At 42.5% G+C, this 13,948-nt stretch overlaps 1 protein-coding gene across 1 annotated transcript; it reads left to right on the top strand.

Annotated features, from left to right (window-relative positions):
* Window positions 1–5,081: 5,081 nt before the first annotated feature.
* Window positions 5,082–8,197, top strand: LOC104862328 (transmembrane epididymal protein 1A-like). The gene is given in 2 exon segments (XM_010624241.2): window positions 5,082–5,536; window positions 5,538–8,197. Coding segments are annotated over 2 exon segments (888 nt in total). The 5' UTR covers window positions 5,082–5,161; the 3' UTR covers window positions 6,051–8,197.
* Window positions 8,198–13,948: the final 5,751 nt, after the last annotated feature.

Raw genomic sequence — 13,948 nt, 5'->3', positions numbered from 1 at the left:
AAAAGAATGTATATTCTGATTTTGTGGGGTGGAACACTCTGTAGACATCTACTAAGTCCATTTGTTCTAAGACTTAGTTCAGTTCTGTTATTTCATTGTTTGTTTTTTTTTTTAAGACAGGGTTTCACTATGTAGTTCAGACTGCTTTGGAACTCACTGTGTAGCCTGGGCTGGTCTTGAACTCGCAGCAATCCTCCTGCCTCAGCCTCCTGAGTGCTGGGATCACAGGTGTGTGCCACCATGCCCAGCTTGTTTTTGGTTTTTTGTCTACATGATCTGTCTATTTGTGTCGGTGGAGTATTGAGGTCCTCCACTACAATTGTATTAGTGCTTATTTCATTTTTCATATCCATTAATGTTGGGGGCATTAGTATTCAGTATATATATGAGTTTCATTTCTTCCTCTTGTTCCTTTTACAAATATGTAGGGTCTTCTTTGCCTCTCTTAATTCATTTTGGTTTGAAATCTACTCTGTCTGCAAATAAGATAGCTACCCCCACTTTTTTCTGGGCTCCTGTCACATGGAGAACTGTTTTCCATCCTTTTACTCTCAGTCTATGAATTTCTTTGTGGATTAAGTGGGTTTCTTGCATACAGCGTATTGTTGGATTTTGCTTCTTAGTCCATTCTGCCAGCCTATTTCTTTTGATTGGTGAATTGAGGTCATTAACATTGATGGTTATAACTGTTATGTACTGACTTCATTATCATGTTATTTTCCTGTTGTTGGTTCTTTTTTTAAAAAAAATGTTTTTCCCTCTCTCCGTTTAATTTCTTGCCTTGCCTATATTAGCTCTGTTGGCCCTTATGGAGTTGTGGTGTACATTTTCTTTTTCCAGGATATTGTTTAGAAGTGTTTGAAATGCCAGTTTGGTGTTCATGAAATTTCTCAGATGTTCTTTGTCGTGAAAGTATGTTATTTCTCCATCAATTTTGAGAGAGTTTTGTAGGATACATCAGTCTAGGTTGGAGTTTATTTTCTTTTAGGACTTCAAATACCTCACTCCAGGCTCTCCTTGACTTGAGGGTTTGTGTTGAAAATCTGCTATGATTTTGATGGGCTTTCCTTTGCATGTGATTTGTTTCTTTTCTCTAACTGCTTGTAGTATTTTGTTCTTCTGTTATATTTCCAGGATCTTGATTATTAGATATCGAGGGGTAGATTTTTTTTTGAGCATGGCTAGTTGGAGTCCTATGTGCCTCACTTATCTGTATGTCAAATTCTTCCCCTCCGTTTGGGAAGTTTTCTGTCATTAATTCTGTAAACAGTTTTTTTAATGTCATTTGTACTTTCTCCTGCTACCTCATGGATTCCTATCAGTCTTAAATTATTCTTCTTTGCATCATCTAAAAATTGTTGGATTGACTTCTCATTGTTCCTTATTGTTTTGAGATCACTCTTTCATGGCCACTGACCAAAATCTTATCTTCTATACCTGAAATTCTATCTTCACATTCATTTATCCTGCTGTGAATGCTTTCTACAGAGTTTTTACCTGGATATCTGAATCTGTTTCATGGATTCCATTTCTTTCCTATGTTGGGCATTTAAGGTTTCCACTTCTTTCCTATGCTGGTTATTCATGGTTTCTATCAAGGTCCTGAGCTCATTTATTTTATTATCTGTTTCTGTTCTAGAGTCTCTAAACATGTCTTTCATTCTTCTCGCCATCTCTGTGGTTATCTGGGAAATTATTTCTGTTCTGAATTTTTCTAGAGCCTCATTTATCTGGTGTTTTTTTTTTTTTTTTTACTTCCTATGCTATCAGTTCAGGGTTCCAGATAGTTGACTGTCAGACTTTTCCACCTCATTTACCCCAAGGTTTACTTTTAGTGAGGTGGAAGTCTGTATTTGTGCCTTGTTTAGATGTCTTCTTATTTCTATTTTTATTGTTGTACTGTCCTTAGCTTAATTCCTGGGTTAGTACTTCAATCTTCCAGATATAGCTGGTCTGTAGGTTTTGAGTCTGTAATGACTCTGAGGCAATCTTATTTTCATTTATACCAGGGAGGACAACTGATTAGATCAATCATAGCACCTTAGCCCAAGTGATACAATCAGCAACACAATAGCATCAAGCACAGCTTAGAAAATGACATTGTGTGGTAGTTATTAATCTATCACCTTTAACTGTGTGAATTAAATAAAAATCAAGTACCAGCCCAAAATACATTTATAGTGAATAAATTCTTCAATATAGCAACTTTACCCTTCAGGATGGGGATTTAGAAGGAGTTGGGGAGGGAGGGGTAGATAGATAGGATAGAGAAAGGTTAGAAGTGAGGTCAGAGGACACAGGAAAATCACACTAACTCTAGAAAGCTGTTGAAGAGAAGAGGAGAAGATAGATCAAAATGTACCCAAGAACAGAACAAACTAACAGCAACAGGGAGGCTAGAGGCTGTAATCACTTTCTTTTAAAACTAATGGCAATTGAGAAAAGAAAAAAGAGAAGAAAAGGAAAAGAAAAAATTAATTTGAATTAGGATAGGAATAGGAACAAAAAGGGAGAGAAATGAAGATCAAGGTGGGAGAGTGAAACAGAGAGAGAGAAAGAAAAGAAGGTAAGAAAAAGAAGATAAGTAAAACATTTGAGAAAAGAAGAAGATAGATAATTTTTTTAAATGATTAAAGATGAGAAAAATATTGCTGTGAAAATAAAAAAATACAAGTTGAAACGGAGGGCCTCCTTCAGGGTATGCCTCTGCTGACACAATAGACAGTGTGGGCAGGAGTGTGCAGGTCTGAGTTAATTAGTGTCAGCAAGTCAGCAGCTGTCCCCTGAGGTTCAGGCTGACTTCCGTCTGCAAGGACCAAGTTGAGATCTCTGACCACCTGCTGGGTTGAACTCTGCAAGGTTCTACTGTAGGTTCTGGCTGTCTTTCCCTGAAGTTAGACCAGGTTCTTATGTGAGGTACTGGTCCATTTGATTTATCAGCTATGGTGGTGTGGTGTGCTTTTATCTTAGATTTTCTTCACTTTTCCAGTGAGCTTAAATTTTCATCTAGGAGCCTCAGAGAGGCCCTCTTTCTCTTGTTCATAGGGAGTGGGGACACACACACACACACACACACTGTTGTGCTGGCGCTAGTCTCCTCTGCCTTGCTGGGCCGAAGAGGTGGACCTACCAGAGAGGGTCTACCAGAGGGTCTCATGCTGCTTCTTTGCCCCTCTTTTGCTCTGTGCCAAAGAGGTGTGGCTCACTGTTATTAGCCAGTGAGAAGCACAGGGGAGGGGTAGTGTACTTTTCCTGGAACAGTGATCTGCAGTAAGCATAAGGTAGTAGTATGAAGAACAAATTTAGCATCACAAAAGAAACAAGTTCCCTGCATCTGTGTACTTGCTTTTTCTTTGCTGTCCTTAGCAGATGTTGTCTTGTCTCAGGAGTGCTGGGGTTATGGGATTACATCCCACCCAGCCAGGAAGTTTGCAGCCTTCCCCCAAAACTTCCCTATTTCTGAAGCAACCAACATCCACCTTGTGACTGTGGGGCCTAGAGTTTGGCTCCCACCAGTCTATACTTATGGCTGATCTACAACAGAGAAACAACCCAAAAGCCTCCAAAATCCAAAGAAGGAAAGATAAAAATAATTTTTTAAAAAATGGAAAAAAATAAAAAAAAGAATGCATCAAAGAAAAAAATCTCTCTTTTTTGAATGTGTTGTTTTGTTCCAAGATCTACAGTCTTGAGATCCAGCCAGTCACAATTTTCCCTGCCTAGCATTAGGGTTGTGGGTTTTTGAGACACCCTCCCTGCCCAGAGGCTCCTCTGTCTATTCACTCCAGACTATGGTTACCGTCCAAGTCAAGGTAACCACTGGTAGATGGGAAATTCGTTCTGCCCTCTGGTCTTGGCTGGATGTAGGCTGTGGGGCAGAGGTTTGGCTTAATATGGACAGTTCCAGGGTCTGGTGGCTCCCTTCTATCCCCAGGTGTTGTCCTTGTCCAGGATTGGCTTGCTTGGTTATTCCTTGCCTCTGCTGCCCTGTGCCAAGGGGAAGGGAAGTATAGAGCTGGCTCAGAGTTGGTGGATGTTCTTGCCCTTGCTGGGGTGGGGGGTGGGGCTGCTTGCTTGCATGTAGCAGGGTCCATGCTTTCAGCACAGGCATAACTCTAATAAATAAATAGATGTAATATTTCAATTTCATTAATATTATTTAAGATTTAATTATTTTGCTTTTTGGTCTTTATGATTCTTGTTTTGGAATCACTCAGAGAAATATTTAAACAACTTTGGAGAATTTAGCAAGGAATGATAGTAGTAACAAACGTAAAAGTATTAATAATCATCACCACTTATTGAGTATTTACTATGCATCAGACACTTAGCATACATTATACTATTTAACCTTTATGACAAACCTATCAAATAATTATTCCCAATTAACAAGATAAGAAAGTGAGGCTCTAGAAGAGGAGGAAGAACACTCCTAGAAGCAAGTGTCTGGCTTGCCTGTAGTCCCATGAACTGCTAGTGTTACAGATGAATTTCAGTTGTTTTGCTGTAAACTCTGGACCTTTATAATTATTTGTGTCTGTTTGTTTGTTTTGACATGTAATTCAGGCTGGCCTTGAACTCGGTTCCTCCGGCCTCAGCCTCTGGAGTGCTGGGGTTGCAGGTGTGTGCTACCATGCCTAACTAAACCCTGGACTTTGAAAATGAGTAGATCTGGGTCCACACCCTGACTCTACTGGGCGAGCAGCTAGCTGTGCCACCACATGCATGACCTGTCACCCCTCTGAGCCTTAGGGCTTTCACCTGTAAAATCTGTGTAATGACTTCCCTCAATCCCTCAGTTGAAGAACTGAAATGAGAAAATCGTATGTAATATGCCTTTCACCAGTCCTTCTGAGAGGGTTGGCTAGCTGTCCAGCTCTACCACAGCCCTCTTTATCCTGCTCACCCAGTGTGGAGGCAGCTGTGAGAAAACTCTAACCCAGGCCCAGCCAATCTTAGTAAGGAGGAGCAGGAGCTCTGGCATGCGTGGAGACCGCACCCTGGGAGAGGCAGGCAGATCCTCCTTCCTTTGTGTGGGAGGTGGGGGCGTGGCTTTCAGGGCTATCTCTGCCTCTCAGAGGCTTGGGAGGAAGACAGTCCGGTGTGGCCCTGCTCATCTGCCAGTTCCCTCTGCTCCTGCCGGTCTCCACCCGTACCAGCCATGGGAACTCTCGCTGGACACTTGCTTCCAGAAGTGTTCTTACTCCTCTTGGCACTGTACTATTCAGTGTTACTATCCCTGGCCCTGCTATGGGGACAGAGGTCCTTCAAACCCACTCTGCCCCCAAGGGAGAAGCGAGGACGCAGTCTGTGGCACTGGGTACCACTGGAGGGAATGTTGAAGGTGTTTTTCACTTTTACTGGCATCTTAGGTGAGCTCTTCTACCCCCCAGGGGCAAACCGGACGAGGCTGGTAGACTGGGGCGACCCTCAGCGGCCGTTTTTGTTCAAGGACAGCTGGCAGCACATCACCATGTACTCCTTCTTTATGTTCAGTGGGGTGGTGGACATCGTCAGCCAGAGGTTATCTGGCCCGGCAGAATGTGAAGTTGGAGCGGGCAGCCGAGGCCCTGGCCTTCTACGTGGTGGTGCTGCTGATGGCTGCCCACATTGAGAACAGGAGCACCCTGGAGATCCGAGTGCACATCCTGTTCATGGTGCCCACCTTCCTGGTAGCCCTGATGCTCAACATCGAAGTCTGGGTCCCAGACCAGCCCCCAGTCTGGGTGTTCAAGACCTGGATGGGGCTGGTGCTCAGCAGCTGGCTGCTGCAGCTGTGTGTGGTGTTGTACACTCCTCCCTCCGGACAGCCCTGGCGGACCAACAACCCCACGGACATGGCCTTCCTGACCACCTTCTTCTGCTGGCACCTGGGCTTAATGGCTGTCCTGCTGGCTGCTATCTATGGCCTCTGCAGCCTCTGGTTTCGTCACTACCCTTCCTGGATGGGCTGCGCAGGGGCCACGTACAAGACGTGTCCCACCGAAGCCAGCAGTGAAGAGCTGGAGAGGCTCAGGGAGGAGGATGAGCTGCAGAATGGAGGTGTCTAGGTACAGAGGCTTCTTTGTGCTTTGTCCTCTGGGATGAGTTTCAGGCGCTTGAAATGTTCTGGAATCCAGAGTGTGGCTTTCTGTCCGGTGTTCCCAAATAAACCTCCCAGGTGCAAGGACGCCTTTTATCTGTCACTCTGTTGTCCTTGCCTGTTTCATCGCTCGCAGCGTTCCTGGCCACGCGCGTGCGGGAAGGCAGAGCAAGGAGGAACGCTGTGGGGGCCCAGAGGAAGGAGTGAGGGGATGGAGGAGGAAGTGGGCGGGCACCCAGGAGGACTGGATCTGCTCCGGGTCAGTGCGCGCCTGAGCCTGCGGTGGGAGTGGTGCGAGCTGGGAAAGACAGAGGGCTCCTTGGTGCACAGTGGTGAGAGCCTCTCTTCCTCTTTAGTTTAGATCCGCATCAAGCGTAGCAGGATCACTTCTCTGGCTTTTTTTCTTTTTAGAAAACGGAGACAACAAGGTTCTGGGTTCAATCCCCAGTACAAAGCAAAACAACCAAAACAGAAGGAAGCTACTTCCGTCTCCTGAGAAAATAAGAGGTTGCTGGTGGGGTGGGAGGCAGGATGGGGCCATCGGTCTCACCAGGGCTTAAGTCCAGAGGAAAAGGGCCAGGGAGGAGTTCCCAAGGTAGTTGTGAGACGCGAACATTACTGAAATATGACTTTCAGGGGTCTGGGTTTTGCTGTGGTGACAACCACTGCATCCTTCCACTCCTGTGGTGACGTCCACTGCATCGATGACGTCCTGTGTGCACGATTCTCTCAGGAACCAAGGCCGAGGTGCACATCTTCGTCGGGGGCCGCAGGGGAGCAACTGCCACGAAATCGGTGGTAGCTGGGAGAGGTGCCAGTGACTCTCTATTCGCTTTTATTTTGCTTTTCCTCACTGGGACGGGACCTGGTGCCTCACACGTGCTATGCAAGGTATGGACCACTGAGTTACATCCCCAGCCCTTGTTTCTCTCTGTGCTTGGTCAGTGCTGGGGTCGAAGGCGGTGCCTGGGGCGTGCTGGGCAAATGCGCTACCACTGAGCCTCCCCAGCCCTGCACGCTTCTGGAGACTGGAGCACTCAGTGAGAGAGGACCCGAGGGCGTCAGAGACCCAGCCATCTGCAAGAGCTGTGAGCCAGTCAGAAAGCCGTTTCTTCTGAGGGCAGGAGCAGGCCGAAGCGAGATGGAGACACCAGCGTTTGGAAGGGTAAAGAGGCAGCAGAAGGGAGCCCACGCTGGCCAGGGACGTAGACAGAGAGCCCCGGAGAGAGGATCCCACCACGAAGCTGTTGCACTCACACTGCTCCCCGGGCAGCCGGAAACCCTCTCCTTGGAGAAGGGAAAGTTTCGGGGAGCACAGAGGTGGACAGGGTGGCAGGTGAGACGGCTGCACACTGTAGTCTGAGGATGCAGCTGACGCCCTGTGGACAAACACACAGGGCACAGACTTGGGCAAGGGATCCCTGAGAGAAGGGGGCGAGGGTAAGAAGGGCTGGGGTCTGGCGCCTCACTCTGACCAGCTTAACACGGGGACTCGGGACCTCAAAGGAGGCGAAAGGTGTCTCCTCATCAGCTGGAACCGGGCCAGTGCCAGCTTCCCTCCCCAGAAGAGCAGGAAGCAACTCAGGGAGAGGCCGTGCTCTTCCTCTGTCCCCACCCCAGACCCACCCTGAGATTAAGAAAGCGTGTGCTTCTAGGAACCTCACTTTATGTGTCCTGTTCAGGGCCCTGGAAGGTTCCCACGATCACATCTCACTGCAAGTTGGCGTCTCACCGAAGATCTGCAGAAGTGAGGCTTTTGTCGTTGTTGTATTCATTGTCCTAAAGGGGGTCCTCCAAAATCTGTCAGCTTTAGGCTCTGCAAAACTTGGCTGTGCCCTGGCTCTGGGACCTTACAGGTTACTTTCAGGATGCCTTATGATTAACACAGAACTGCAGTTGTTGGAACATTCTTCATTGGAGAACAATGCTAAGCGTCTTCCTCCTCCAACCTTAGAAGAAGAGGCTTAAAACCTTAATTACTTTGTCGGTGGGAATGTAAATTTTTACAACCCCTATGGAAATCAGTATGGAGTTTCTTCCACAAACTAAAACTAGATATTCTCTTGGATGCAGATATTCTCCTTCTAGGTATCTTCTAGAAACAGTTAAGACATCATACTACAGTGATCCATTCAGGTCCACGTTTATAGCAGCACAACTCATAATAGCTAAATTTGGAAGGAAATGTGGTATTTACACACAATGGAGTACTACTCAGCCACAAGGGAGGATAAACTTGAGTCATTTGTAGTAAAATAGATGCATGTTAAGACCATGATATTGAGGGAAATAAATTAGTCGTGCAAGCTTGGATATCATATGGCTTCTCTTATATGAGAAACCCAAATTATAATTAAAGAACCAAATGAAAGATAGATAATAGGAAGTAGGAAGATAGATCTTTCTTAAATGTGAAAGGAATCAAGAGGTGGAAAAAAGTGAGAGGGAGGGGAAGGAAAGGGATGTAAAAAGATTTACAATGTGTAAGGTAAGGCAGGGGATTTATTTAGCTCAGTGGTACTGTGCCTACCTCACAAGTACAAGATCCTGAGTTCGATTAAAAAAAAAAAAAGATGTGTAATGTACATGTACTAACTCCCCACGATGAATGTAAGCATCTTGTGCTACAAAATGTACTAATAGAAATAAAAATTAAATATAAGCAAAAACCCCCAAACCCAAATTTTTTTAAAGTAAGGAGAAATAAAACCAGACCTCCTGAGTCAAAATAGGGAAAGTTTTAGGCAGATCAGTTCTCTCATATTGATGATATTGATAGCCCTCATTTTGCTCAATTTCCCCTCCTCTCCAAGATTTTTAGGTCTGGTAAGTTTTTACCCTTTCATGACTTGTACTTTTCTTCCCATTCACTAAGTGTGGTCACATTCTAGCCATCTGTTCTTTGGAATTCTTTTCTTTTTTATCTACCATGGTAGGCACAGCGAAGGGAAGATCATCTCCTTTTAGGAGTCATCTTAGTTCTACTGTGTACTCCCCCCACCCCCACTTTTTTTGGTACCAAGGATCGAACTCAGCACCTTGTGCTTGTGAGGCAGGTGGCAGTGTTTACCCCTTTTTAGGCATCAAATTTTTATTTATTTTTACCTCTTTAGAAGGAACATCCATCAAATGTCACCACACCTAGGAAATGTTTTAGACATGAAAGTGTCCAAGACATCATGAAAGCATGAGATGAATTCTTTAACTGGTTTTCAGAGGCATCTAAAGGATGAAGTGAATCAAAGACGGTCTCGACAAGAGGTTCCTCAGAGAAGGCAAAACATTGTTAGAAAAATTGTTAGAGTATTTTTCATAAATAATACTAAACACATTTGCCATATGGGCAAGAAATATTGTTCCATTGGCCAGAAATACAATTCAGACCCTAATATATTTTTTAACTTAACATTTTTTATTAGTACATGTTTGCAGTACATAATGATCGTACTCATGGTGGGGGATTTGTATGTGCACATAACACATCTTAATTCTTTTTTTTTATTCTTTAATAAATTAGTGAACTTGTATTATTGCAACTGACATATGGCTAACATTTTAGAATGAGAGCTATAAAATCTGTTTCTGACAGTATATTTGTGTATGTTTAAATAATATATGTGATATTTTCTGTTTTATCCATAATATCATAAAATTAAATTATAAAAGACCTTGATTTAATTGGCTTTAAGTAAAATAAATGGTTATATAAATGAAGTATTCTTTCAAAAAAATGGGAGCTCACCTGAAAGTATTTTTAGTACTTATGACTTGGGAAATTTTTGGTAGGTTAAGAATATTACTTTATTAAAACAAGTGTATATTCAGAGTTTTTAGTGTTAAATAAAATATAGATGTATGACTTTTCCTACCTAAGTTAACTGATAAAATAAGCTTATGTTACCTGTATATTACAAAATGTGTCAAAAATAAAAAATAAAATGGTGACTAGGTATTTAATGCCTCATTTTTATAAGCAAGCCAAGCAGAATTGTTAAAAATAAGTGAAGCTGAGCACAGTGGCACATGCTGATAGTCCCAGCTGCTTGGGATGCTGAGGCAGGAGGATTGCTTGAATCCAGGAGTTTAAGACCAGCCTAAGCAATATAGTGAGATTCTGTTTCTAAATAGAAAAATAAACAAATAAATAAGTGCCTTAAACAGATGTAAGAGAAAATTCCAGTGTAAAAGATGTCCTTTCTATATGCTAGAAAGTTTTGTTTTTGTTTTGTTTTGGAGACAGGGTCTCACTGTGTAGTTTAGACTGTTCTAAAACTCACTGTGCAGCCCAGGCTGGTCTTGAACTCGAAGTGATCCTCTTCCTTCAACCTCCTGAGTGCTGGAATTATAGGCATGCGCCACGCCTGTATGCCACAAGGTTTTAATGTTCTTATAATCAAGAATGGAAAATTAAGGCTGGCGGAAATCTATATAAACAACAATTTAGTTTTCAGGCTTTGCCAAAACAAAACAAAATACTATGAAAGAACACAATAAGCAAGACCCCTAAGAAGATAGGTACGATTTTGTCTAACTCACAGTCTTGTTACAGAGATTCTAAAAGCTATCTGAGACTCTTAGTAAGCATATCGTGTGTCACACTTATAAGTTAAACTGTAAGAAAGCACCTGCTTCTAGAAATTATGATTCATAGATTGGTGACTTGTGAATTGTGGGTGTGACAGTTCACATTTGCTTTCTGGAATCTAAAGTCATGAAATTAAAGGTAAGAAATCTAATTAATATGTGTATGCAATTAAGATCATTAGAAATAATCAGGGAAAACTGCATACAAGTATACAAGGAAGGTAAGACATGGCTTCAGTAAAGAAGAGCAATGAGTTGTAAGGATATTTTGTTTTGTTAGAAAAAAAAGAGTAATTTTTGCCTTAAAGCAGAATGGTTGTTTGTTGTAAAAGGAGAAGAGGAAAAATACAGGACAAAACCCAAATGGATGGTAAAGCGTAGGAAGTTTGTGCAAGAAGGATCTTGTGAGATGAATTTTATGTGTGGTCAAGCTGGCTAAGATGAGAGGAAATTATACATTTCCTAAAAACTGAATATTAATATCAAAAGTTTGATGCAAACTGGAATTTGGTGTTCTCTTTAAACCACAAGATTTTCTTGGAATATTGGTCTGCTTCTCTCTCTCTTTCTCTCAGCTCTGGGGTTTGAATCCAGGGCCTTTACACTTAGCTACAGCCCCATCCCGGTCCCTTTTTACTCTTTATTTTGAGACAGGGTCTTGCTAAATTGCCAAGTATCCCACGCTGGACTCAAATTTGTGATCCCTCGGCCTCAGCCTCCCAGAATGATTGGGCTTATAGGTGTGCATCACCATACCCGGCTTGGTCTGCTCTTAATAGGAAGTTGTAAAAAGGTTTTGTTGTTGTTGTTGTTGTTTTACTTCTTAGTAATTGGCCTATGAAAAAAGTTCTTGTACTTTACTAAGATAATTTCCTGTGCTTTTTTTTTTTTGTGTGGTACTGGTGATTGAACTCATGACCTTGTGCTTGCAAGGCAGGCACAGTGCCACTGAGCTAAATCCCTGGTCCTTGTGTTGTTTTTATTAGGCTTTAAAAAAATCACCCAAAACTAATTCTTCTGTATTAAAAGAGCTAAGATTTTCTACAACTGTGTAACTTTTTATTTTTGCCTTGGAAATCTTGGAATTATCATCTTGTCCACACAAGTGTTGTAGGCAACAGAATGAACAAATTTCCCTTGTTGATTACAACAACCTGTTGAAATGAACTCTCGTCAGTTATTGAGTCATGACCACTTTAAATCTTGTCATTCACAGAGTGTTGTTTATTCTGGGACTTTCCTGAACCTAAAGTCTTTTGTCTTCAAGGAGAGTCATGCAAAAGACTCTGATAAGTACAGGTTTCTGATAGCTCTAAGATCATATCATTGGGCTGGGTAGGAATTCCCAGAGATCTAGTGAAGAAAATGACTCAAAACTGGCAACACAACATCAATCACAGGAGCAATTAATTAAATATCAAGGAAATGACTTGGCTGATTTTCATGCTATCTGAGCCAATATTGAAATGTTAAGGTGTGCAATGTGGGTGAACTCTATTGTAATAGATCCAAATCAAATCACCTATGATAAGAAATGATATTGGAAAAACAAAATTGGTATTTAAGAGGATGTAAATCTGGAGCTAAACAAGGACTCACAGAACATGAGGACAGCCACCTAACCCTTCCGGAGTCTTTACTGCTTACACACTAAGGGATCTGCACTCTGTGGTGAGTCATGGAAGGTGCAAAATGATCTAAAATATTGACAAAGCGAGTCTCTAAAATTGCTACATCTGGGAAGATGAGGCAGGAGAATTGCAAATTTGAGCCTAGCCTGGGCAATTTAGTGACTCAGCAAGACCCTGTCTCAAAACAAATGACCACAACCACCACCACCACCAACAAAAATCCCCCAAAACAATAACAACAATCAAAACACACACACAGACACACACACACACACACACACACACACACACACACACGGCTGGAGATCTAGCTCACTGTGAAGGTTCTGGGTTCAATCCTAGTATTGCAAATATTGATTAATTTATGTTAAAATAAAATCACTAATAGTTTTATAACCAATGTTTGGTTTTTAAAATTCATAATTCTAATTAAGAAAATAAAATGCCACACAATACTCTTTTGGCACCTGCTGAATCATCTGAACAGACTCATACCTTTAATGCATGTTTTCAGGTTGTATAGAAATTTCCCCATGCACAGGAAGGCTGGTGCTATAACAGTAGCTAAAAGGCTATTAGAATATATATGTCCCTTATGGGGCATTCCTAGAGAAATCTCAGTGATAGAAATAAGTATTTGATTGGACAGATTGTAAAATAGTTAAAGTATTATAAACACGGTAGCATTAAGCAAAATTAACTAACTAAATTGGAGAACCTTGGCCAAAAGTATTACCAGTTGATGGCAGTCAGGTTCATTTCCACTTGGAAACATAGAATAACTCCTGATGAAATGGTTACTGGAGGGCCAGTCCTCTGATATTAGAACCTCATGTATTCACCACTCTTGTAAACTCTGACTCAGTAGTGCAAGGGTTTAATGCACCATCACAAAGCCGACTTTCGGACTGGGGATTTAGCTCATTGGTTCTGCCACCTGCCTTGCAAATGCAAGGACCTGAGCTCAATCCCCGGTACCAAAAAAAGAAAAGCAAACTTTCAGTAGGTAAAAGAAACCCTTCATGACCCACCAGCTGATGACAACCAGATATTTCATGATGTAGAATCCAGATATCGTGTCTTTCGTGAAAGTCTTTGAACTCCATTGGAAGGGACCATACCAAGCTCTTCTTTGCAGCAAAATGTCAGAATCTTGTCTTGGATCCATGTGTCTTAATGCAGAAGGGGCCCCTGGAAATGTATACCATTGGAGATCTTGAGGTAAAGCTGGTCAGGGAAGCTTTCTCTAAGCAGCAGATAACCCCCTAGACGTGGATTGTGGATCAAAACCTCTCTGCCATCATGAAAGTCTTCTCTTTTTTCCTTCCACCCTGTTTCTTGCTGTCATATTTCTTTTTATTTATTTCTTTTTGTTTTTTTGAGGCAGGGTCTCACTATGTAGTTGAGACTGTCCCGGAACTCACTATGTAGCCCAGGCTGGTCTTGAACTCACAGGGACCCTCCTGCCTCAGCTTCCCAAGTGCTGGGATTATAGGTGTGTGCCACCACACCCAGCTGTCATATTTCTTGCAGGGAAATTCATAGGACCATAAACTATGGATGGATATAGGAAAGGCTTATGCTATAACGAGAAGCCAGAGCAATTGTTGGGCTTGTGGGCCAATGCTCCAAATTCAGGAAGCAAGTCCAC

This window comes from Fukomys damarensis, unplaced genomic scaffold, assembly GCF_012274545.1.
Source record: "Fukomys damarensis isolate Sample0158 unplaced genomic scaffold, DMR_v1.0_HiC HiC_scaffold_12, whole genome shotgun sequence".
Lineage (NCBI taxonomy): Eukaryota > Metazoa > Chordata > Mammalia > Rodentia > Bathyergidae > Fukomys > Fukomys damarensis.
Note: the sequence above shows the minus strand (reverse complement) of the source record. Positions and strands in the feature narration are given on the sequence as shown.